Below are 27,050 nucleotides of genomic sequence, written 5' to 3'. Positions count from 1 at the left end.
GGGATCTCAAGTGCTCACCTTTCAGCCCGAGTGCTGTGTGCCATTTAACCTGCCCTGGTTAATTCATCCCAACTGCCACTCTCTCTCAGTGCAATGGCAATTCCCAACAGCATTTCCAAAAGCACTGTAGAGCCCCAACACACCTAAGAATGAAACAAACCCTTTTCTTAACAGAGACATGCACTGAAAACAAAATAAAAAACAGCCTATCTAGCACACAAGCAAATAAACAGCAATAATGGTGTAACTTTATTTAGATTTAATTTGACATTTAGCACAGTAATATGCACAGAAAGAAAAAAGTACCAAAATACCAAACTCATAGCATATAAAATAATCAAATATATTTAATATTTAGTGAAATATTTCTACAACACATCAGTAGGACTACCCTGGGCAGCCCAACCTTGTAAATATATTTATATATTTATATTTATAGCTATGTTATATAAAATACTGTATGTAGAGAAAGCACTGAAACTTATCACCAAAATAGAAAATAGGTCAAAATACAGATAGCTCAGGTTTGCTGGATATACCCAATATATAAAAGAGGTTCAAACCCACTGCAGGAGATAAAGCTCCAGCTGAGATGCTCTGGCAGGCATGGGATGGCAGGGTGGGCACACTCTGGATCAGCTGGCAGGAGCCTGGCTGCCAAAGGCCATGAGATGACAAAACTTTCTGATCCTCAGCCAGAGCCATCAGGAGGATTCCGAAGCGGGAATGCCGGCGGTGCTTGCGGCTGATGCGGGGCCAAAGCACTTTTGGAAAGGCAGAGCAGCACAAGTGCATCCCTTAAGGATCCAGCTGCAGCAGGACTGGCCATCAGCAGATGCACAACATCACAAGCAGGTTATTCTGAATTTTAGAGATGCCTCTTCAGCAGATGACAGCGATTCATTCCCAGCAGGTTGTGAAAACATAAAAAGCTGTTTTTGTGCAAGGCCAGGCTCCCCCAGGCAATACCATGTGGCACGGGAAGCAACAGCCCTGCTGCTCCAGGACAGTGACACCAAATGAAATGCTTGGCCTGGCAAAAACTCCCACCTACCCTGAGGGTCATCACTTAAGAGCCCAAGTGGTTTGTAGACAGGTATAAAAAACATGGCATTTCTGGCAGCAGCACTGAAGTGCAGCTGGGGTCAATAACCTGCACCAGCCGTGGCCTGGGCACTGCAGGGGCTTCAGGCTGGGGGCTGGCTGGGCAAGGAGAGGCGCAGGTCCTGCTGGCAGGGGCAGCCTAGGGCACTGCTGCTTTCCAGACAGCACACTTCTGTGCTCGTTTGTTGCTTTTTGGCCGGGTGTAATGATTGATTTACTTGACTACCCCCACAGGAAGGCAGCCAAGACTTGCCCAGAGGATCTCCAGCCCCAGCACTGGTGCCAGCCCCACACTGGGAGATCACCCTGACAGCCCTCCCAGACCCTGTTCCTGTGCCTCTGCCACACCACTGCAGAGAAGCCTGTAACCCATTAATAACTCTGCAATTGCTCTTTGTCATCGAGCCAGCAGTTGCATCCCTAATTACATGGCAACAATACTATGCTAAGAGGATGAGCTGTAATTCCTAGGTGGTATTAACATCGTTATTTTACTCTGAGTAACTTCCTGGTAATGGCCATTTGAATGTGGCAATATCAATTAAGTGAATAAAAATGCTTTGCCCCTGGAAAAATCATTAATAAAAATCTCATTCTGGTAGCCTCTAATCACAGCTAAGTACAATTACTCATAGGAGGCCATTATAAAAAGTATTTTTCTCATCAGAAGAAATTCATAAGGTTTTCCCAACTGTTTGTAATAAAGAAGACACTATATAGAAAAGTCCAGAAAATAAGTACACGTTTGTTTCTCAAAACTCATAGATAAACATGACAATATCTCTAAATTACTGGCTACAAACAGGATTTCATTTAGCTCTACTCAAGCTGTAGCCTGGTATAAACGTTTTCAAAGCAGCACGTTGCTGTTTCATCTGGAACAGCTGCACAGGATTTCTTTGATATCAAGCTCCTGCGTGGGGATGATGTTTCAATTTCTCTTTATGCCTCCAAACTGAAACAAGAAGGAAAAGACATTTAGTAAAACAGGTGCAAAAGCAGCATAATTTGGCCTTGAAAGCAGTTCTGAGAAATAATTTATCAGTGCAGTGGTGACAGAGCCACGCTGTGTCTGTCCATCTGTGTCCCAAAGGAGGCAGCGAGCCCAGGCTGTGCTCCTGCCTGGCTTCCCCACGGTGTGTGTCTGGTGTCCCTGGGCTCCCACGCTGTCCCCAGGGGGTGACCTGGGCACGGAGCAGGGACACCTGAGCTCTGCTCCTGACATGGACCAGCCCCTGCATCCCCGCTGCCCTCCCCATGCACACAACCAGCTGAGGGAAGGGCGCTCCTTGTCCAATCCCTCCGAGGCTCCTGGAGCTCAGCAGCTCCCGGCACGGCAGGTGTGAGCAGCACGGGGCTGCAGGACATCCCAAACCCCGGGGCTGAGGGACATCCCAAACCTGGGGCTGCGGGGCATCCCAAACCATGGGGCTGCAGGACATCCCAAATCCAGGGCTGCAGGGCATCCCAAACCCCGGGGCTGCAGGACATCCCAAACCCGGGGCTGCAGGACATCCCAAACCAAACCCCGGGGCTGCAGGGCATCCCAAACCCCGGGGCTGCAGGACATCCCAAACCAAACCCCGGGGCTGCAGGGCATCCCAAACCAAACCCCGGGGCTGCAGGACATCCCAAACCCGGGGCTGCAGGACATCCCAAACCAAACCCCGGGGCTGCAGGGCATCCCAAACCCCGGGGCTGCAGGGCATCCCAAACCAAACCCCGGGGCTGCAGGGCATCCCAAACCCCGGGGCTGCAGGACATCCCAAACCAAACCCCGGGGCTGCAGGGCATCCCAAACCAAACCCCGGGGCTGCAGGACATCCCAAACCAAACCCCGGGGCTGCAGGGCATCCCAAACCCCGGGGCTGCAGGACATCCCAAACCAAACCCCGGGGCTGCAGGACATCCCAAACCCCTGGCTGGTCACGACAGGCAGCTAAGGAAGATGCTGACCCACATCACCCACCCACATCACCCACCAGATACACTTTGTTAAGCAGTGAGCAAAGGTTTTTTAGGTTGCTGAACAGCCACAAGCGCTGCCTGCCAAGGCATCGAAGTGCAAACGCCCTGTCAGGCACTCGGTGCCCGCAGGTTTGGTGAGTCAGAGGCAGCAATCAGTGAAACATCTCCTATTCACAGCACCCTGCAAGAGAGAGCCCCTTGCAGTGCCTGGGAGTGGGGGGTTGCCCTGCCTGCTTGCCTGCAGAGCCAGACACCACAGCTACACACACTTAAATATGAGCTGTACTTACAGCACATATTTTTCTTGCTTTAGTGAGATAAGGCTGGAAAAATCTGGGACACCAGGAGGAGCTGGCAGGAGGGCTGCTGGGGTGATGGGGGAGAAGTGGCAACACCGTTATCTGCAGGCAGGATCTCTCTCAAAGATTCATGTGGGTTTGTTGGCCTTGCTTCATAAATATTTTCCAGACAGAGATTTGTTTGGAAATGCTGTCAAAGCAGCCTCAAGGAGTCTTTTTGGTGACCTCCAAAAAGTACATTTCCTAAGGCATTCCCCTGTGCATGTCTTGTCAGACACCCACTTTGATGCACAATGTTTACTAGGAGAAAAAAGCAGTAAAAGCTGACAAAGGCTGCTGAAAACTAGGGACTCCATTTCAAAATTTGATGAGCTGATGCAAACAATTTCTGCCGGGGCCATTGACCTCTCACTCACCTCCAGCAAAGGGTCTGGCAGCTCTGTGTGGCCCTGCCAGGGGGCACTGCCAGCAGGCTGAGGGATGCACATGCTGCTCACCTCCCCAGGCTACTTACTGCTCTCCTGCCTCAGCACTGTCAGCGCCCACAAATGGGATTTCCTCCCTGTCCGTCTGCCCCAGAACCAGGTGGTGCTTCTCCATGTTTATGACACACTGGAGAGAATAAATGTCTTTAGGTCAGAGGGAAAACTGCAAGTTAGAGTGGTCCCAGCTCCCTCATCAGCATCTTGCTGGAAAATTCCTACCTTCAGAGACTTCAGTGTCTGCAGCCCAAAGGAAAAGGGTTGGTCGTTGTCTTCTGAAAAAAATACAGGACATTTCAGATTTATACATTCAAAATGCCCTCCTGGGCTTTTTGTCAGTATCCATCCTTCCTTTGTGGTTGCTGTGCTAAGCAAAACTCTGTTTATAGAGGGACTGACTCAGAGGAGAACAGGAGGGCAGGAGGGCAGGCAGATGTGCCTGCAGTGGCTGCCCCATCAGCATGGCAAAGCCAAGCTTGTGAGCACATCCTCCCCCTTCCCTCTGGGGACCCAAACAAGAACTGGCTCTATTTGCAGTTTAACATCTTCCTAGAGCTCTGTTTGTCCTGCTGGGGTGGGAGGAAGCAGCCCCAGCCCAGGGAGGGGGAGCAGAGGGTTGGTTGTGCACTCACCCACGACGAGGGCAGCGCACTCCACGGGGACCGCTCCCACCGTGAGCGACAGACCCTCGATCTGCCCGATGGCTTTCACCTTGTTTGGCAAGGAAACCATCTCCTCTTCCTCAGGGAGTGCCTTGAGATGCTCCTTTAACCTGTGGGCATTGAAAACACTCCTAACATCAAATGGCCACGGCTAGGCTGTTCCAGCAAGGAGCAAATGCTGTTTGGAGGGTGCTTACACCTGAAGTGCTCTTAGCTTGCTCATTTAGCACAGCTTTGTTGGAAAGCTGCCTTCCTGACAGGTTCTGTGGGTGCTCTGCAGGCAGCCAGCAGACTCAGCATGACCCACAGTGCTGCCCAAGCACAGCTCTGTGCTGCATTTTGGGTTTTACCAGAGGAATCTTTTTCCTACATTTTCCAAAGACTCAGGGATTACACAATTGTTTCTAACGTAGTGTGGGTGTAAGGAAGGGTCTGTTCACTCCAGCTGCTTCCACAAGTGGAGCTGACATTGTGTCCCCATGGAATCATAGAAATGCTGAGGCTGGAACAGACCACTAAGGTCATCGAGTCCAGCTGTGTCCCCAGATGCTACACCCACACATACTCTGAACCCTTCCAGGCATGGTGATGCCACCACTTCACTGAGCAGCTTCTTCCAAGGCCTGACCACCCTTGCAGGGAAGAAATTTTTCCTGATACCCAAACTAAGCCTCACATGGCACAACCTGAAACCATTTCCTCTGGTCCTGTCGCTCATTGCCTCGCTTGAGTCTCCTTTTGGGGAGTTGTAGAGAGTAATGAGGCACCCTCTGAGTCCCCTTTTCTCCATGCCAAATATGCCTCACATCCAGGGTGGCCCAATCTGTGTTTGTTAGTTTGTTAGGTGCTGCTGGCTTTGTTCTGAGGAAATGGGGACAGATCAATCACATTCAGCCCAAAGAAAAGAAAAAAGGATGTCAGAGATACCTCAGGTACAGTTTCTACACCCTTTGAAGCAGTCTGACAATACTAATTAAATATTTAGCTTCAGTTTCTCTTTTAAACTGAACTAGAATCTAATGGGAAGGCTGTTTAAGGTGCAGATCTCTCCCTCAGATAAAAGCCAGATCAAATTTCAGCTATTTGAGGCGCCTTTCTGCTGAGCCGCATTGCAGCAGTGCTTGTGCCTGTCTGTCTGTCCTGGGGGGCAGCCCCCTCAGAGGCTCCAGGACTGAGGTGGGCATTGCCCACATCCTTTAACACAGGTGAGGGGTAGCAGGGAGAAGGAGCTGGATCCCCTCTGCTGCTTTCCTGTAGTGTGGCCTTAAAAATCAGCAGGAGCACATCAATGAGAAGTTCGTGAGTTCCTTGGCTGCCTCCTGCTCCTCCTACAGCTCCACAGGGGATTTCTCCTACTGGCAAGCTGTGAGCCTGCTCCACTGCTTTCCTCAGGGTGAGGGGGAGAGAGTGACTGGCATCATGACAAGACACAAAAAATCTCTGAAAAAGAAAGGGGGAACTGAGCCTGAGCATCAGATACACAAGTGCTGCTTTGAGACACCAGGTGCCCTGAGACCTGGGCAGCAGAACCAGGCTCTGACCTCTCTTCAGTGCTCTTTGAAGGGCTGCTGCAGCAGAGCAGGGCTGCAAGAACTGCACTGGACACATGCTATAAACACAGGGAGCAGAGGAACTGCCCCAGAGCAGGAAATGCCTCCAAATGCCATCGTGTGGCCATCCTAAGCTTGCCTGAGCTGCTCCACAGGTTGTGACAAGGTTGTATTAAGCACAAACACCTTCCAGTCACTAAGCACTGTTGCTCAAAGAAGTAATTAATGTTAGGAGAGAACAGGCACCATTCAATCAGGGCTGTGCAGTAGTGCTCAGTGAGCAGGGGAAATTTTCTTTTTTTTTTTTTCATAATTATTGCAATTTAGCTGCAAAAAGCAATGACTCCATGGGAATAAAGTGCCAAAACCTTGATACCCTGTGAGCTGGTGCCTGGTCTTGTTCCTCAGAGATGACAGGAAGTTTTGCTGCAAAGAGAACACCTCTAATAATCCATAAATACTTTAACCAGGAGAAATTTGTAACTGGGGGCAGCATCAGACACCCAGTTGTGAGAACATGCATGCACACATCTTCTTCACATAGGAAAATGTAAATACATTACAGGGCCAGCAGCCTGGGGGCATGTCCAGCAGCCTGGGGGCATGTCCTGCAGCCTGGTCCCTGTCCTGCCACAGGAGCCTGCAGAGCTGGGCTGGGCTGCCCTGGGGACACAGAAGGCTGGGGAAGGTTCAGCTGTTTCGTGAGGCACTGAGTGACAAGCAGGCAGTGAAAAAATACAAATACATCCAGCCCTCTGAAGGGATTCCCTCAGAGGGGAGTACCGGGGCACCCTGTTCTGTTCCATCTCCCTGCCATTTGAGACTGGGACAGGGTTTGGTTGTGACAGGTGGGTCAGGGGCTTGTCCAGCTGAGAGAAGAGAGGGGTAGAGAGGACGATAGGGTAAGAGAGGTAAGAGAGTAAAAGGGGTAAGAGAGTGAGGTTTTCATTACAATACAATAAATCTTCTACTGTGTTGAATATTCTAATTCTTACTAATTAATTTAGTACAATATACAAATCTTATAGCATTTACATACAGCTTATGAGAATTACCACATTACTATACTGTGTTACATTTTAAACTTTAAAAACTCCTCTTTGGACTTTTTTTGCTAAGCTAGAAGGGTCTGCTCTGACTTTTGGACTTGTCTGCAAGCAGAGGGTATTGTTTCATTAAAAGGGGATTACCTTTAGCTGGCTACACTATTGTTTTCTAGATGTTCAGTAACTAAGGTATCGCAAAGCTTGCTTTCATTTTAATCTCACTTATAGTTTCTATATTCTCAAAATCTTTTGCCTGGCAATCATATTTGCAAGGCTTTCTTGTTTCATCTTCCCCAACACCCAGCCCTTCCAGAATGACCATCACTGACACGGGCAGAGCCCCAGCCCCAGGACACTGCCAGTGCTGCCAGGTGCCCGCTCCTGCAGAACAGAAACCCAGGATATTTACCCCAGCCTGTCCAGGCAGGCAGATGACATGAAGTTGTGCTGCGAGCCGGTGTCCACTACGGCCTTCAGCTCCTTCCCTGCACACTGCAAGAGCAAGAGCAGATGGGAAATTATTCGTGGGATGCAGGATGAGCACCAGAGTGCCCATGAGCACCAGCTCTGGTGCCCATGAACTGTCCCATGCCAGCTCATCCCTGCTCCCTGCACACTCAGATGCTTGTGGGGTCCCAATCCCTTCCTGGCTCATTTGTATCAGGTTCTCTGGGTCTGCATTGAAGGTGCTTGAGACAGTGGCTCATGTTTGGCCTCATATGTTGATTATTTCTTATCAGTAAAACAGTCTCACAATCATTAGTTCAGCAGCTTTTCATCAGAAGGCACAAAATGGCCAACAATCTCTTGTTTCAAGGTCTTTTAAGACTAAACTATCAAATTAAGAACTGACACCTGGATTATTTTCCCTTTTAACCCAATAAAGAGCCCGCAATGGGGACTTTTCTGCCCAATTACAAAATGCCACCCAAACCGATGAAGAAGAAGGAAGAAGAAGCATGAAGAAGAAACCCAGGATGACACCCTGTGCCCTCCAACTTGCTTCCATCCACAACATACTAAAAATCACAAAAGATGAATTTCTCAGCAAGTGATAGACCTACACTACTCTCTATAATCTATTTCACAATTTGTGGACTCCAGTCTATCTTGAAGTCTAGGAAACTTTCTCCATGAATGAGGGTCAAAGTCAGTGCTCCCCTGGGGGCTAGAAGACCCCAGAGCAGACAGAGAAATATTCCCAGTGCCCTGGGCTTCCACAATTTGCCCCTGCAGAGAGCAGATGGGACAGCCCAGGCAAGAGGGAATGCTGTGGAGAGTGGGAAATACAAATGAGCATGGGGCTAAGGAAGAGAAATGTGAAATTGCCCCTGGGCAAAGAAAATAGGGATAGCACTTGAGGAAAACAAGCAGGCTGTGAGCACAGGGATTTGCCATGGATGGTTACACCCCAGATTTCAGCATGCTGCACAAGCTTAGCTGTCCCCCCTGCCCTGAGGTGTAAGGGAAGACACCCATCACACCAGTTCTCTCTGTGATTCCCAGGTGGGCATCTCTGCCACAGCAGCCTGGAGCTGTGATAGTCCTGTGGGAGCACAAACCTGGCTGGGAAACACAGAGAAGAAGAGCACAGCCTGGGACTGTGGGAAATAAAATCTGCAGGGAAATAACCCACAAAAGGCTGTGGAGGAACTATTACCTGGCAGCTCACCACTATGAGCTCTTCATCCTCAGTTTTCCCTGAGCTGCCCAGTCTGGTTTGGTTCAGCTTGTTGGTCTGTGATGAGGGATCCTTTGGGGCCCAGCTGCCTCGGAATTTGGATAAGTTTGTCTCCATCAGGCGCTTCTGCAGGATGTTATGTGGTTGCTGTAAGGGAGAGCACACACAGAAGAGCAGGGTGAGGTCAGAGGGAAGCCACACAATGCTCTGTGTCACCAAACTGCCTGTGGTGCCCATGGCCAGCACTGCTGTCATGGGATGTAGGTCCTACAGTCTCACTCTCCCTAATTCCCAGACCACAGCTGTTCTTCCCAGCTAGTTCTGGCTTACCTGTCTTTGACTGGAAAGAACTTTGGTTTGCAAAGAGAACAATACTTTCAAACTATTAACCTTTGAGACCTTGGAGGGATGCCTTTCTTTTACCAAGCTCAAATTCAAGGTTTGATTGTATACAGGAATCCAAACTAGTCCAGCCTTTTCAACCTGGTGTTTCAACCACAACTGCTTTCATCTCTTGATGAAGGGAATTCCATAGTGATGTGAAAAATTAGGATGCAACAAATCACCTTTCCAATGATATTCACCACCAAAGTGTGAAGAATGTCTAAAATTGCCCTCTGTGCCTCTTTCCCCTGTACTTTTATTTAGCTGCTAAGGGTGGCTAAATGGGACCAATCCTGAGTGCCATACCACAAGAGGAAGGGGAGAGGAAGGAAAGAGATAAGTTCATCTGAGGCAGGTAGGTATTCTCCCAGAATTCCCAGCATTTCTTTCTTTCTCTGTTATTTCCATTTGCTCTGGGAGAAGCATGTTGCCTTTCAAGATCTCCCCCAACTTCTTTCCCAAAAGCCTTTTTATGTTTAATGTTCATCTCAGATGGATGCACACACTCTGCTGGAGGTGAAATGACTCTGCCTGATTATCTGCTCATTTCTCTGCCTGGCTAATCTGCCCTCCCCATTAATGCCTGTCCTTCTGATTTTAATTTCTCCATGGTGAGACATTTTTACTGGCTTATCCCTGAATTTTTGCATTGATGTTAAACATGCCTGTGTGCCTGCAGAGACATCTGAACCAGAAAACCTGGTTCAGGAAGGGAATATCAGAGTCGGGATAACTTTGAAAACCTTGGGCTGTGGCTCCCCAGGTTGGGCAGTGCCCACCCTTGTGCACAGCATGTTCAATAACACCACTTCCAGAAGTCTGATGCAACCTGGCATCATCCTAAAATAACTGCAGCCACGCTGGTGTGTCAGATTGCACTGTGGGCACAGCAGAGCTGGACCAGACTGGTGGGCTGGGGCAGCTGCACAGCACCAGTGGGCACTGGGACATAGCAGCTCCTCGTGTCCCCTCCTTCCACCCTCCTGCCTTCTTGAAATAAAATCCCATGGCCATTTGGGGCTGCAGGTGCTGTGTCTGACCAACCCACCACAGAGCACGTCCTGAGTCTGAGCAGCAACTCCTGACGGGGAGGAGTCAGCTCTGACATGGTGCTGCCTTCCCAGTGAGGCCAAAGAGCAGAAACCAGCATCACTGAACTGCACTAAAGGCAGGCAGGCTGCACTGGTACTGGGCCCTGTGTGGGGGGACAAGCAGATCAGATTGGAAGCGAGGGCTCCCTGGTGTGAGACAGAAGCTGTAAGTGCACAGTCAGCACTGTGATCACCTCCAGCACTCCTCACCAGAGCAAAATGCAGGCCAGGGTTTTCTGACAGTGGATGGGATGTCCTTTTCACCCTTTAGGTTTGACTGCAGCTCAGGAACACAGCTGGAACACTAATTGCTCACATTGTTTAAAAACAACAAATGGAAGGATAGGGGAGCGTAGAAATAAACGATGAGGTTCACCCAGCTGGCAGAAGACAGCCTGTCACACAGTGTCACCTCCTTGTGCCCAGCCCCCCTCAGGCAGCACCAAGAGAAATTCCTGAATGCCATCAGCCAGGACAGTCTGGGTGCTCTCCTGATCTGCCTGGCCTCAATCTCCAGCACACTCCTCATTGCTATTTTAACTGTCATCTAACATAGAATTCAACCCTTTTTTTTAAACTACAAGTTCTCCTATGGATTGTTAATCAGTAACATATATGGGTTTTCTCAAGCCCTGGTTTTTATGAATCTTACATGGGATCCATCACCAAAAGGAACAAATCCATCAGTCAGCAGTCACAAGTTACCAGCACAAATGGGATTGCTTTTTGTTGACACTTGCCCTTCTGAAAACCACAGCAAATTCTGCCTCTGGGGAGACAAATATTCCTTATGTTGTGCTCCAATACAGCAATAATCTGGCAAGAGGGGGCTGAAAAGGTTCCCTGCAGCACCATCCTGTCTCAGGCTATTAATTAGTTTGCTTTAACTTGGATTTCCCTTGACTCTTGTGTGCACCACAGTGAGGGATGTTAGTCACGGAGATGACTCAAGTGATGGATACGTACTTAGTAAATGGATAATGTGCCAGGGGACATTTGCAAATACACATTTTGCTGGCAAACTGCAAGCAGACCGTGTCTGGGAGGGAGGGAGAGGAGGAAAACCTCCTCCTGACAGCAGTGGGGAAGGCAGCTGTGTTCTCCCTCCAGTGTTTGAAGGAACCCAGATCACCTGCTACATTATTCCTTTGCATTGCAAAAAACTGTTGAAAGTTTTATGAAAGTACAGAATGCTACATTTCATAATGTCAGGGGGAAAAAAAAGTTTTCCTTTTATCATTCAGCACTACATAAATATAAATCAGGATTGTTTTCATTAGATAGGTCCATTTCCAACCCCAATATTTGCAAAAAAGCTATGATCCCCTAAAAATGTCACAGTGAAAACCAAAAGAAGCGAGGGGAGACACCATCTACTGCTGATCTTATTTACCACTGTCTGTCAAAAGCACAGATAATTCTGCCCAGCTTTGTTCCTCTGTGATTTGTGAGCAAGTGCATTGCTGCAGCTTGCAGTATTCATTTCTCTGGCAGGTTTCCCTCTACTTGGCTTCTAGATCTGGGGATAACAAGAGCCATCAACAATTCCACTGAGGTGGAGGTGAAGGTCAGGGAAGACACCAGCTCCCCTCCTCCCCAAACCCATCTCAGGAGGTTTGTCCTTTGTACCTAGACAGTAGAGGGGAAGGGGAAAAAAGTTTTAATGCATCAACAGAACTAATCCCAAGAAATAATCAATTTCTTTCTCTCTTCACCCAAATTCACATGTCCCTGACAGCATCCTGTGCTGCCAGCCCCTCTCTTAGGGTGATGAGGGGGGACAGAGCTGCCCCCTCTCTGAGTCAGGCAGAGCACACAGCCTCAGAGACTTTTGCATTTCAGACAAGACAAAGACACACCAAACTCTGGGTGTGCACAGCAGGGAGTGGGGACACCTGAACGTGCTGCAGTCCATCCAGTGCTGCCCCAGCTGTGGGGAGCTGGGGTGGGGCCAGGGGGCACCCAGGGGTGTGTGAGGGTGCCCAGGGGAGTCTGAGAGCATGATTGAAATGGGAAATGCTTTTTTTGCTGTTGCTGCTTTTGCTACTATTCATAACTCTGCTGCCCAGGTTGTCAAATGATGCGGGGCTGCTCCAGACAAAGCTGCTCCAAACTGGTCAGGTGGCTCTGGGGGACAAGGGACAAGTGTCAGAGCACCAGGAGGAGCTGCAAGAGGCAGCATGGCCTGTCCAGGCTGGGAAGAGGGCTGTGGTTACCTGTCAGGAAGCCCCATCCAAGCTAAAGACAATCTCATCCCAGTTTTTGGGCTTCAGGAAAGGGGCTAATAGAGGGAAGAGGCATCAAAACAAAGCCATTTCTGCTCTCTACATCCAGCATAACATCTGCCAAATTCACTGTATGCTTTGCTATGTCTTGGTGTCATACTGGACAGAGGGCAGTACATAAAGGGAACAAGGAGCTGGAGTTCTGTCTGAGCCAGAGTAATTCACTGGGAATGATAAGAGCATTGAAATGGATGATCATAAGAATCATTTATCAAACCTGCCTGTGCACAGCATCCCCAGGAGAGCTGGGTGGTGGCACACAGAGAGGGGATGCCAGCACACCCACCCTGCTGACCTGCTGCAGCTTGGCTGTGCGCAGAACCCCCGCACAGGGACACAAGCAAGGGGATTTCTCCCCAAAACTGCAGTGCCAGCTGCCTCAGTGACAGACAGGATCTGTTCTCACCACCTGTCACCATCTCTGAGGAGCTGTTTCCTCGTCTCTGCTCCTGCCAAGGCTGCTGGAAAAGCCCCAGGGGAAGCCCTGCATTAATAACGCCAGGCACACCAGGAGCCCCTCCGTGCACCACGGCACCACGCAGCTCCAGCACAGGAACCTCTGCTCTGTGGGACAGGCACAGCCATCCTCAGGGAGGCCCTGCAAACACCTTGGGCCAAGAGCTCTGGTGCCCTGGGCCTCCTGATCATGCTGCTCAGTCCCTCTGGGCATGAGCCTCTCAATTTGGGGCCACGCCAAAGGGAAGCCCCATATTCTGGAGCATCTCCAGTCTCAGAGATGCCCAATCTCCCACTCCTCCTGGGGACAGCCCTTGTGACATGCAGGCAGCCACAGCAGTGGGGACACACAGTGTGTCCTGTCAGCAGTGCCCTTTCCCACCCTGGCTGTGTCAGGGGTGAGTGTGGCAGCATCACTTCACTGCAACACACCCCAGGGACACATCTCTGAAATCATGGGATCCTCTCTGCAGCTGTGGGAACAGTCCAGTGCCAGTGCTCTCACTCTGGGGGCTCCCTGCACACCCCATGGGGCAGCAGGCTGGGGCCAAGGGAGCCCTGGCCACACGTGCCATCACCCCCACAGTGGCATGGGGACAAGGGGCATTTTGGCATTTTGCAGTGGTGTGGCCCAGACCAGCTGGGGTCTCACCCCAGCCGCATGGGCATCTCACCTCTGCCACATTGTACCTCGTTTTTGTTCTTGGAGGGCCTCCCAGGGCTTTGGCACATCCCTGGAGAGACCCCCCGGGCAGATCCTCCTCGCAGGGGCTGTGGTGCAGCAGGGATGGTGCTGCATGGCACAGGAGCAGGGAGGACACCCCAAGGGTCATTTCTGCGTCCAAGGTGGTGTCAAGGAGCCCCTGCTCTGCCACAAAACCTGGTCCTCGCTCTGCTGGGCAAGGGAGTTCAGTGCTCAGTGTCCCTGGCTCCTGCTACCTGTTGATTCTTACCTGGGCAGAGCAGAACCCACATCAGGGACTCAGTCCTGCTCACTGGGGGTCACAGAGCCACAAAATGTCATTTAGACTCTGCTGAAAATAAAGTAATAAAGCCATCTCTCCCTAGAAAGCACTTCAGCTCTCTGCTGGAGAGCTGCAATTCAGTAGCAACAAGGAAATCTCCTTCTGAGCCTTTCCCTGGGCAGGAGCTTCACTTCCTGCAATTGCAAAACCCTTGGGATATAAAAAGAAAAAATCACCTCCATGTGCACTGCAGAGAACAGCCAACTCACTCCGCTTGTCTCAAGCCTAATCCAGCTGAGCAGGAAGGCTCTGACAAAACAGAACACTAAAAATAAAAATATTCACTTTGGTTTTCAATAAAACCCATATCAAGCATTGGAAAGAAAGCAAATGCTGTTTTACAAGGTGCAAGATATTTTCAACACTGGGGCAAAAAATCCTAAAGGAGCTTTCCCTGGTAGATATGTTTTCTAAATTTTACTTCTTATGTCAAAACTTTTGATGTTACATTGGGGTATCTTTTCCCAGTAGAGAAAGCTGAAACATTTGCACAGTATTTAGAAATGCTCTCCAGCCCCCAGACATGGTGAATAACACCAAGTACAGGATCACATAGATCACTGCATATGTAAATATTTTAAACCTTAAACTATGTCTCTTTGGTTTAAGAAACCCCATATATGCATTGGCCTTTATTGAAATGTGATCTTGAGAGTTTTACATTTTGAAATACCAGTGACTATACTTCACTGAATCTCTATGATTGTGTGTTGTGTGTACATATACATCACATGCCAACATGTGTGTGTACCTATGCATTGTATGAAGCCATTTTGACTTACTCTGACCCAGAGAGGAATTCTGTAATGCAAACAGAATGCCATTTTCATGCAAAAGTTAAAAAAAAAAAAATGCCATTAACTCTGAATGGCAGGCATCTAAAAGTACTTACTAGAGGAAAACAGCTGTGGTTATAACTACCATCATGTTTCTACTCCCTTCCATTTACATGCTATAACTAACATCATATTTCTACCCCCTTCCTTTCACATACTAAAGGTCCAATTTTTTACAATCAGTTCCCACACGCAACCAACTTCTCCTAACAGAAAAACAGCGTGAAGAGAGACACAGACACTGCCCCAGCAGTCCTTCCAATAAACACAACAGAGCCTTACAGTATCCTTCGACGTGCCCAGCTTCTTCAGCCCGTCCAGAGGGAGCAGATCCGCAGAATCCTTGTGGATGAACTGCACCGCCTGCTTCATCCTCCTCTGCTGCCGGAGAGACGCCGCTTCCCTGATCTCCACTTCTTTCCTGCTCGGCTCCGTCAGGATGCCCGAATAGAACATCTCTGCTGCCTCGGCGAGAGATGGGTTAGAGGATGCGGAGCTGCACGGCTCGGGAGCAGCGCTGAGAGATGCGGAGCTGCGAGTCCCAGAGCAGCGCTGGGGATGCGGGGATGCGAGTCCCGGAGAGGCGCTGGGGATGCGGAGCTGTGAGTCCCGGAGCGGCGCTGGGGATGCGGAGCTGTGAGTCCCGGAGCGGCGCTGGGGATGCGCGGCCGGCCGCGCTTTATACGCCGGGCGCGGTGACGCGGGGAGCGAGCGCAGGTAGCGCGGCCCGAGCGCTGCGCGCAGCCGGCACCCGGCGGGGGGAGCTGGGCTGCTCCGGGGATAACACACGGTAACACATCCCCGCCCTCCCTCCCTCCCTCCCTGCAGGGCTGGCCGCGGGCGCTGCGCGGCTCCCGGAGCTGCGAGAGCCGCAGCCCGGGCCGGGGGATGCAGCCCCGCTGGCCATGGGAGGGTTGGTGCCTTGTGCCCGGGGTGCCCCGGTCTCATCACTGCATGGCCAGCTGCAGCCTGCATCATCACTGTCCTCTCAAGCGCCCAGGAAAACTGTCTCAAAAGATGTCCCGGCCAAAGTGGGGCACCTTAAATGTGGTTTTACACATCGAATGTCCAGGTACCTATTGAATGTCCAGGTATAGCACAATGTAACTGATCACCAGCACCCACACCACTGATTGTTAATCAGAGCAAAGCTTGGCAAAGCAGCTGTGGTTTTACAGTTTTCATGCTGCTTGCCCAATGACCCAGCTGTTGCTGGGACCAGTCTTGCTGTAGTTACTTACCTCTGGTCCCAGACAAAGCTGGGAGGTGTGTTAGAGGATGCTGGCATTACCTTGGCTGCCTAGAGGTGTCCTATATTCTTCATAGGCAGCTCTAGGCTTCCAAGAAGTAAAGTCCCTTTTTCTAGGGCTGGCCTGTCCTTTAACTTGTTTTATTTAAACATGAACAAAGCCTCCAGTAATATTCCTATACCTCTTTCCATTACTGTGACAGTGTTCACAGGGGTTTTCAGGATGAGGGAAGAGACGTAGATCTGACTCTATATTTCAGAAGGCTTGATTTATTATTTTATGATATATATATTCCATTATAACTATACTAAAAAAGACTAGAAGGAAAAGTTTCATCTCAGAAGGCTAGCTAAGCTAAGAATAGAAAGGAAAAGAATGAAAACAAAGGCAGCTGGCTCGGACAGAGACAGAGACCCAGCTCTGCCGTGACCGGTCACTAAATCTAAACATCTACACGAGACCAATCACAGATCCACCTGTTGCATTCTACAGCAGCAGATAACCATTGTTTACATTTTGTTTCTGAGGCTTCTCAGAAGGAAAAAATCCTAAGAAAGGATTTTCACAAAAAGATGTCTGCGACACATTACAGTGTACAATATGAACTAACACACATTAACAAACTTAATAGAGTCTCATACTATAGAGACTGACTAATGCAATAGTTACAGAAGGTCATTTTCTTATCAGGATTCACAGCACACTTGGGTTTCATTCACTACAAGAGTAGGTGAGGGCAGCAGGTGCTTCCCTGAACTTTCTGCTTTCCAAGCAATTTGTTGCATGGACTAGGTGCAGAAAAAATGCAGCTCTGCCTCAGAGAGACAGCACAGATCTGTAAACACTCTCCATGGGCTTGGTTCTCATTAAACCGAGAGACCTTTGATGTGCTAGGCAAAGCACGAGGAAAGCAGAGCTTAGCCCAGGATTTATGCCAAGCCAGACTTGTAGGACACTTCCAGAGCTGGGACACTGATTCTCCTTGGCTCTCCCCCACCAGCAGAGCCTGGGCTCACACTTTCTGCTCACCAAGGCACCACGGGCACCTGCAGCTCCTGCTCCTGGCCTGGGGAGTGGGGCTGGCACAGAGTGGGGAATGATGATGCCAGAACAGCAACTTACGTGGGCAAACTTACACATCTGAGCTCTGCAGCCAGGACAGACCACGTATGTTCAGCCCCTTCTCATGTGACCTGCGAGAGAGGAGGGAAACAAAGCAGCTGATGAGTCAGAATGCCGTAAAACCCGAGCACATCATTGCACAGCCTCACAGAGAGGCCACAGCACACGAGCCAGCCCAGCCCAGTGAATGTGGCAGCCTGCAGATGGATAACGGGGCTGACAGTCTGAAGGGGAATATGATTTGTATTCCCTGTGCTGACTCAGCTCATTACACGGCAGGACCATTGCTCCACTCTGGCACACAGGGCCAGGAGGATGGAAGCACCTTATTTTTCACCTTGGGAGCTATTTGGCACTTTTCCAGCTGATTAAATAAAGATATACGACTGCATCCACGCTCTCCTGAAGGCAAGGAGGAAGCAGAAGGGCTGACACTGAAACCAGGAGGCAATTTTTAGTATAAAAGCTTCATGGAGCAGCAGCACTCTGCCCAATGTATTAACAAATGCCCAATCAGCTCTGGCTTAAGAGTAAAGCTGCAAGCACAGGTGGGGCGTGGAAAGCCCCCTCACAGTGCAGCTCCGAGGCTGCAGCCCATGCTTCCATTCAGCACACAAGCATTCTGTCTGAGCCCTGCAGTTTCACCTCTGCTGGATGTTACAAATGCACTGTGTGCCAACAGCTCTGAGGGAAATCTGCTCAGTGCTCAAGAGTAACAAACGAGATAAAAGCCTAATTCCTCTCTTGGTTTTTAATCTTGAGAAAGAGGAAAGGGGAAGAAGCAGGAAATCATCTGCTCAAATGGTGCAGGATCCCCTCTGAAGGAGGGGCTCAGTTTGGACAGCTCAAACCCTGGAGTTAAGCTGGTTAAGTGGTTAAATCATTTGTTTGCACAGATTAGCTGGAGGTGTTTCTCCCCCTTCCCATACAATGTCTCTAAATAGGAGCACATTTCAGAAAAATTCCCATCCCCTCACTGGAGACAAGCCTGTGTGTGACACCGTCCCTTACTCAAGAAAAGCTGAAGGGACAAACCCACTTTTCTTGCTCTTTCCTGCCTCCTGGTGAAGGGGAAAGCAGCAAAGCAGCAGCAGGAACGCAGGAACTGGGTCGGTCCTTTTTTCCCCCGCCCCTCCTTTTCTTTGATTTCTCATCTTTCCCTAAAAAGAAGTGATTTGTTAGTGGTTGTCACATCCTGAAGAAATGCAGACATGCCCCAGAAAACTCTGAAGAAAGAAGAGAGTGGTATAATTTAATGGAAACAGAAGCAGGCAGTAAGTCTGAAAGGAATAATTTACTCAGCACAAAGAAAAAATTTTAGAGAATTCATTTCCAGAGAAAAGACCGTGAAGAGTTTAAGAAAATGAAATCACAATAATTGATGTATTAAAATTAGTATCAGTACATCAGTAAGAGTCAGTTCTAGCATAATCAAGAAAATAACTGGAATAATTTAGAGACTACAAATCAGTCCTTTCTAAAAACGTTGGATACAAAAATCCAGAAGGATTTACTGAGCTACTTAATTATCACTTGTAGCTAGACAAAAACTGTGGATAGAGCTGGAGAAATCCTCTAACATACAAAGGTAGAGTCAGGTTGAGGTTCCTGAGAGATGTACCCCATTTTGTCCAGTAGCTCCACACTCACCCTCTGTGTTTCCAGTGCTGACCAAGGGAAAGAACCTCCTGGGCTGGGATCTGGGCCCCATCACAGGCATTCCATGGACACAGCAATTCCCAGGGCATCTCTCTGTGTTTATCCTGGGTGCAATTCCAGCCTCCTTCCCCCCTGAGTGTGTTCTGTGCAGGGCCTGAGCTGTGGCATCAAGCACACAGCAGAGGCACAATGACACCGTGAGGGAAATCAGACCTTGCACAGCTTCCCCCAGGGAAAATGAAGTGAATCTACCTGTCTGGTTCTCTCCATACACACAGGCAGCAGGTGAACGAGAGTTTCAGCAACACAAAAGCTGCACATATCAAAACAAGAGATTAAAACGACAAGTCTTGCAAGAGCTCCCTTACCTTTATTTTCTCTTCTTTAAAGGGGCTGAAATGTGAGAAGGGCTGGTTCCCTTCAAAACAGGAGGAAATGGTGTGCACAGAGGGCAGGTGATTCTCTCCCCAGTATGTACCCACACCAACCTCTGTTTATTATGTGCAACAGCAAAATTATTTCACTGTAAAATTTTCAAAATTATTAATTTGAAGGAACATGAATACATGCTAGTTCTCAACCTCCCAGATGTATGTTAGAGTAGAACTGCAAATATTTATTTTGAAGTAGCCTACACATATATTCAAAGCGCCAACCATAACTACATCACTCAGACTTCCCAAACCTCGGGGGGTTTCACTTCTCCTGCCCTGCAAAAGGCAGCTTGTGTGCTGAAGGCTTCCTCTGCTGCTGGGGCATTCCAAGCCATAAATTTTACATTCAGGTCATTAAATATATAGGAGGGATCTTGTTAAGGCTAAACCAGGGCGAGTCACCTCACACTGCACAAACACGGTTTTCTCACTGCTCTCTAGCTTTCCAGGAGCCTGGCACCTGCAGACCGACCAGGAGCAGGGCAGGACACGCAGGAACTCTCCCTCTGCTGCTGGGGATTTCTGAGAGCCGGGAGGGAGAGGGCGCTGCTCTTCTTCCCATCCGCTTCTGTGTCGGTACAGCAGGAGCTGCTGAGAAATAACCCGAGCCCGCTGCTCTGAGATCCTGGCTCGGAGGGGCAGGAGAGGGCAGGGAGACACACCAGACACAGGCTCAGCGCTGGGTTCTGCTGTGAAAGATCACAGGTGGGATCGAGCAGTGGGGCTGCGATTTCCTGGCTCGTCCTGGAGCCAAGAACTCTGCTGTGGGATTGCTGCAGTCAGTGTCCATCCCCAGACCTGGCTCAGAGCACCTGGACAAAGCAGAGCTTGAACACGAGCTGTAAAAGCCAGAGGTGGGACCCAACCATCTGAGCAGCAACCACACCACAGGCAGAATCTTGCTGTTTTCTCCTTGAAACAGCTCCCAGCTGTCCCTAACAAAGGGATTGGGGGCTCCCCCACCGGGGGAGGTGCAGGATGCTTTCACCGGCATTAGCCACTGGACTAAGGCCACCTAACCAGAGACATGCAGAAACAGCCGCTGCAGGAGCAAGAACAGCACCCAGTTTTCTCCAACAGAGATGTGCCACTGTTTTCACCCATATTTTCTTGTCCCTGTTGTCATCTTATTGCAGGGGTTCCATACAGCTGCCTCCTTATCACAAAAGTTCCATACCTTCTTGGTGTTTCTCATGGGAAGCTCCTCAGAGCACTGACTCTTTCTTCTTCACAAAACAGCCACTGACCCCCTCTCACCGAGCCACCCCACTCTTTTATAGCATCTTCTTCTCGCTGCTTACAGCTGTGGCCTGGTAAAGTCAGGCCTGTTCCCAATCTTTGATAATTGGCCCAGCTGCAGCTCCTTAGGGGTAAGATTACTTTCTACACTCTCTTTATTTTCTTATATTCTATCCCCCTACACATCCCATTAGTAATTTTTGCCCTTTCCTCTGCCTAAGGGACAAAGTCTGTGCACAGCACTCAGGACAAAGCCCAGCCATGCTAGCAGCCAGTGATTTCTGGATACAAAGGAGTCCAGTCTTCGTATAAATGCTCCAATACAATAATCCATTTCTATTCACCAACTCACTTAAGAACCTGCCTAAATGCTTTTGTGAATATGGAAATTTCTCCCTCCCAGCATGGTGAAAAGTCACTCCCTAGTACATAAAATATCACACCAAATCACGTGCAGTAGGTATACATTTCCCTTGGATACTTGGGACATCTGTGTTTGCTTTTACATCTCTGTGGCTAATCAATCAAAAGGCAGCTGGCCAAATTCTTCCTTGAGTCAACACCCTGAGCATTAGTGGAGATACAGTGAGGATGCATGGTGCCCCCAATGACATCTGTGTCTATCTGCAGTCACAGAAGAAGTTCCCCAACCCAGTCCTAACTTGGCAGCAAGAAGTTTTAAATAAATACCCCTTGATTGTTGCAAGCATGGAACACTGGCTGTCATTTTCTCCCTTTTACTTTCTTCTCAAACCAATAAATTATTCTCAGAAGCATCTAGTGCCATGAGCAGATGCCCATGATGGACCAGGAGAAGAACACACCACAATCACTTTCCACTGGGATCCTGTTAGCCCAGGTGCTCATATCCAAGGTTTTCTCTTCCATAACCCCTTGTCTCCATCACCGTGAAATGCACACTGGCTCTGGGATAAAAGATGGAACTTGTGGAGTGTGTGAGGCCACAGACTCAGTGCTCTGCCCTCTCCACACACCGACAGGACTGAAGCAACTGCTGAAACCTGACTTGGGAGTGAGAGCAAACGAAGGCAGTCTGAGCAGGAGCAAGGTCAGGACAGTCCAGCCGCTCACACAGCACAAAGGTTCTTGTACACCTCCTGCTCTGGGTGACGAGTTTAGGGCTGGCACAGGGGTCTGGGAGCTCCTGCCACAGGGGGGAACTCTCAGTCCTGCAAGGAGCTGTGCAAACTCTTTAAAATCTTCTGCTTTTTCTGGCTTTCTATCCAGAGAAGTTCCCTCTGGCCAAGCCTAAATCTGCTGCAGAGGCATTTCTCATTCCAGATGCTTTGGAGGGGTATGATTCCCAAACAGCAGCACTTGGGCACAGGGAGGGGAACTCCTCAAGCAAACTCTGTGGAATTTACCTCATGGAGAAGACAAATCTCAGAATGTAATTTAAAACCTTGCAAAAATAAGATCACTCTGCCTCTGGAACAGGATGAATTCAGGTCAGCTCTGAAACAGAGCTGCCTTTTGAAGGGTTCCTCTATGGCTTACCAGGTGATTGTGACAAAAATAACCAACTCCAGTGATGCAGCTAGCAAGTGAGCTGAACAAAACTGGAATTTCCCAGCTCTTTTGCAAAAGCCCCAAGAACAGGTGCTTATTTCAACTCGTGCCAATGTGGGATTCACCAAGGAACAACATTCTTACTATGCTCTTTAAAAGACTGACTGTGAACCTTTCCTGCCACTACCAGTTAAAGGAGCATTCATAGAAGGTTTTCATTTGACCCTTCAAATATTTCCACCTTCTTATGGAGCTTGGATCTAGGACAGCTTTGCACCTTTCCTACAGAGGGGAAGAGAAGGAGGTTGCTTGTTTTGTATATTGACTCTGAAATTGATCTGGTTTCACAACAGATTAATATCCAATAAACTCAGTGTTTGAATGCTATAAGTGAAAGATACATAAATTTTGGAATTTTAAATATTCAAATCTTAAATTCATGGAAAGCATCAAAATACCTTTCTTTTGGAAGTTGGAGATAAATCCAAATCTGAACCCAAGATATTTACAGCAGCCATTTAAGATAAAAATATTATTTACATCAGCATTAGAGGGAGGGTCACCACAGTGTTAGTCAAACACAGGATCTCTCACCTCTGTGGAGCCCTTGTGTTTATTTTATGAAGTCAGGACTCCAGGGCTCTCAGGCATAAGTGAGCTCCCCTTGTACCCTCCTGCCCCAGCCCACGCAGGGCTGCAGCAGCTCCAGAAATGTTACTGGATACTCAGGGCTAATATTTGCTCACCTACAGAACCATCAACAGGGCTTCAATGTGCCTCTCCTAACACAGGGGTTGTGTTTGCCATGTTGTGATTTGGGTAAATGCCTCCAAGCCCGGGCAGCTGAGGGACCCTGGAGCTCACACTGTGCCCAGAGGGAAGGCAGCTGCCCCAGGGGAGCAGGAGCACTGGGGCAGGAATGATGAGGCACACAGCACTTGGGGGTGTTTCTGCCCTGCCTGGGTACCATTTACTGCAGGATCTTCTGTCCTGCCACCCACAGGAGTCAAACTGTGATCGAGCTGAGCAACCAAACCATGCAGGGAATCAGTAGCTGCCTACTGCACACCCAATTCCATTTGCAAAGACAAATGTTCAGAGTCCATTATTGACACCTGTGAGGACTGAGTCACCTGAGTGATGGGGCCAGGCACAGTGCCAGAATCACTCACTGTTCTCAGAGCAATAACAGCAACTGAAGTTACACATTCACGGCCCATTTCCTCCAGCTTCCTTTGAGGTTTGCTCTGCCTGGAAATCAACAGCTTCCAACCCACACATTTCCTCCACAGCAATTTGGGAGAGACGGGGGAGCAGCCTTGACCGATGGTCAGAGCTCGGTTCAGAAGGGCTCCTCTCACTGCAGCCTCAAGTGCAGCAATACCTGGCCCAGCAGCACGGGTCCTTCACTTGTAAAAACAGATTAACTCAAAATACAAGGTCATTTATGAATCACTCTGCTCAGAGGCAGTGGTGAGACCCAAGAGCTGCCGAGGTGCCCAAGCCCCAGTTTCAGCCGATCCTCTGCTTTAGGGCTCCGGCTGCAGAAACCCCCAAACCCCCCGGTGTTTGCCAGCAGGGATTGCGGCAGGATCTGCCTTTGCTGGGGCCACACGCTGCCCTTCTGCTGCCCTCTCGTGGGAATCCCTGCGGATGGAGCCCGGGCACAGCCGGCAGGGAGTGCACAGACCAGCACAGCCTCCCTGTGCCCCAAAACCAGCACAGCCTCCCTGCCCAGCTCCCCAAAACCAGCACAGCCTCCCTGTGCCCCAAAACCAGCACAGCCTCCCTGCCCAGCTCCCCAAACCCCCCAAAACCTCCTTATCTGAGCACTTTGACAATACCCCGGGCAAGAAGAGACCCTGAGAAGTGTCTGAGGGAGGGATCAGCCTCCAGCATCCCACATGAGATTATGCCAGAGCATCCCTAAGCCAGATGTCTTTGACTTCTCCAGTCCTGCACAAGGAAACACCCTGCTGGGGTAGGTGGGCCTCTTTTATCCACTCCATGGGCAAATAGTCACACTGGACTTGTGTCCTGCACAGGGCTGGGACAGGATTTGTGCTGTGTTTGTTCCAGCACTGCTGCATCCCTCTCACACCAGGGCACTGCCTGCAGGGCTTTCTGCACAGCCCAGGGGAGACAGCAATGCCTGCAGTGTTGAGCACTCCGTTCCCACTGAATGAAGGTGCTGTTCTCAGCGTGGATGAGCCTTTTCAGGGTTTTATTTTTGTAAGTTTGCTGAGAGAATTAGCACCTACGGGAGCCAGGGCACAATAGCTGTGCTATGTAAGCCAGACAGGCCCCCTGAGCACTTTTCTGCTCTCCTGGTTTTAATAACTGGTCTCAGCTTTTCCACACAGCCCCTCACAGCAGCACTACACCAGGAACAGCAAACTGGGGCCACCCAAAACCCATGAGCAGTGCTGTGTCACACACAGACACAGAGATCCTGAACTCACACTTCTCTGGTGTTGGGGAAGATGAAACAGGAAAGCCTTATAAATATGATTGTCTGGCAAAAGATTTTGAGAATATAGAAACTATAAGTGAGATTGAAATGAAAGCAAGCTTTGAGATACCTCAGCTACTGAACAACTGGAAAACAATAGTATGGCCAGCTGAAGGTTTTTTGATGGAACAACACCCTCTGCTTGCAGACAGGTCCAAGGGTCAGAACAGACCCCACTAGCTTGGCAGAAGGGGCACAAAGAGGAGTTTTTAGGGTTTAAAATGTAACACAGTATGGTAATGTAATGATTCTTATAGGCTGGATGTAAATGCTATAGGATTGGTATATTGTACTAGATTGGTTAGTGAGAAATAGAATATTCAACACAGAAGAAGATTTATTGTATTGTAACGGGAACCTCGCTCTCTTACCTTTTTTACTCCCTTACGCTCTCACCCTCTCTCTCTCTCTCTCCCATCCTCTCTCCCCCTGTCTTCTCTCGGGCCTGCTCTGAGCTGTGGCTGGCAGCTCCCAGCAGGGCCCTGCACTTGGCCCTTTGCAATAAACCCCAAGTTCCACAACCTGGCTGCAAAGATCTCTCATGTCTGTCTGTCCCAACCATCCTACCCCGTGACGCTCCTACATCTGGAATGCTTCCTCAATTTCCACTTTAAACCTCACAAAAATCACCATCCCCTCCCTTGCCCTAAGCTGCTTTCTGTGGCTGGGTTTGCTCTGGGCACACCTCCAGGTGAGCCAGGTGAGCTGGCATTTTGCAGCTGGTGACAGCTGCCACTCTTGTATTGACTGAGGCACAGGGGAGGAGTCAGGTGTAGCCTGTGATATTTTCTAAAAAATCCTTTCCTTAGGATTTTTTCTCCTGAGAAGCTGAGAGGCCTCAGGAACAAAACGTAAACAATGGTTATCTGCTGCTGGGGAATGCAACAGGTGCATCTGTGATTGGTCTCAGAGTTGTTTGTAATTAATCTAAACCAATCACACTCAGCTGGCTCAGACTCTCTGTCCAAGCCACAAACCTTTGTTATTCATTCTTCCATTTCTATTCTTAGCTAACCTTCTGATGAAATCCTTTCTTCTATTCTTTTAGTATAGTTTTAATATAATATATCATAAAATAATAAATCAAGCCTTCTGAAATATGGAGTCAGATCCTCATCTCTTCCCTCATCCTCAGACCCCTGTGAACACCATCACATTCAGGCATAAACATGTCCAGCACAGAAGTGTTCCATGGCTCTTTGCAGTGTGCATAGCAGGCAAAACCTGAACTAAGAACTACCAAACAACAAATAGCACCTCAAGCGACTACTTCAGAATATTTCAGCTTCCAAAGTAAATTTTTCTCTCCTTAAAACTATGATCCCTTGATTTCCTGATCCCCAGAATCATCAAAAAATGGAGATTTCATGGCATATGATTTAGAAGTCTACATTGCCTATTGAACAAATTTCCCAATGAAAAAAGTAAATAAGGGCTTGGGCTGCATCAGATCAAGTTTAGCAGCTAGATAGCATGAGGAAGTTTCCTTGATGAATTCTGTATTTATACATATCTCCAATAATAATAAAAAAAAATCCAGGTTTTCTTTTATGACCTGTTTTTTTCTCACTGTACTAAACAGGCTTTGCTTCATGGAATTCAAAAAACTCACTCTTCAAAATGTGTTTAATCAGAGAAAAAGCTGTAGTACCCCACATGTATTGAAACAGAGAAGGATATTTCTCTGGTTTTGCTTTTTTTCACACCTAAAGTGATTTAGTAAGGTAGTTTAAAGAGCAGCATAAGAATGTCATGCATGATTTGCTCCGACTTGGAGAAAGATGAGATGAACTTACCTCCTGAGTGGCACGTGTCCCTGGAGCTCTGTGGCTCTGCTGTCCCTACGGGTGCTCCTGGCTGTTCCCCACTCCCCCAGCAGAACCTGTGCTGTGCAAAGCAGACTGCCACAAGGGAGAGTGAAAACCTGCCTGGGAGCAAAAGATGTGTCAAAAACAAATGGGCAGCAGCAAGAGGTGCTGTGGGATGGGCTGGCTCCAGGGATGCCCAGAAACAACCCAAGTTTGGCTCAAGTTCCCTAAGAAGCCCTTGTTTGTCTCCTCCAGCACAGTTTGGGTGCAGCATCCAAAGGAGGAGTGGAAGAGAGTTGACATTTTTGTTGTGACAGGTTTTGCAGTCCACATCTATTACACTTACAGGATGCAATCTATATTCATGAGAGGAAAAGCACTTGCATTTAAGCTTGCTTAATTCAGAAATATTTGTGGACCACTATCCTTGCAGCATTCTGTTACAAAGGATTATCAGAATGCTGTTCTTTGCTGCTCACCCACACCAGACCTCCTCTGGTTCCTTGGATTTAAATAAGCTTCAAGTCCTGCTCTCCATATTCCCCTATTCTTTATTTCTGTTATGTGAGCACCCCAAGGTCCCAGTCAGAATTTCAGGAGTTCCCAGGGTGGCTCATACTGACATTC

The 27,050-nt window shown here is 48.9% G+C and overlaps 1 protein-coding gene across 1 annotated transcript; it reads right to left on the bottom strand.

Moving 5' to 3' along the window:
- Positions 1-226: 226 nt before the first annotated feature.
- NRIP3 (nuclear receptor interacting protein 3) lies at positions 227-15,607 on the bottom strand. The gene is made up of 7 exons (XM_054276218.1): positions 15,152-15,607; positions 8,772-8,939; positions 7,521-7,603; positions 4,486-4,625; positions 4,076-4,128; positions 3,886-3,983; positions 227-2,059 (listed from the first exon to the last, which is right to left on the bottom strand). Exons 1-7 carry the CDS (start codon positions 15,323-15,325, stop codon positions 2,047-2,049), a joined length of 729 nt encoding a protein of 242 aa, XP_054132193.1. The 5' UTR covers positions 15,326-15,607; the 3' UTR covers positions 227-2,046.
- Positions 15,608-27,050: the final 11,443 nt, after the last annotated feature.

The sequence above is a fragment of the Melozone crissalis genome, unplaced genomic scaffold (assembly GCF_028551555.1).
Source record: "Melozone crissalis strain CALT ecotype California unplaced genomic scaffold, PUWL_Pcris_2 ptg000018l_1, whole genome shotgun sequence".
Taxonomy (NCBI): Eukaryota; Metazoa; Chordata; class Aves; order Passeriformes; family Passerellidae; genus Melozone; species Melozone crissalis.
The sequence above is the reverse complement of the archived record's forward strand: the minus strand, read 5'-3'. Positions and strand labels throughout refer to the sequence as shown.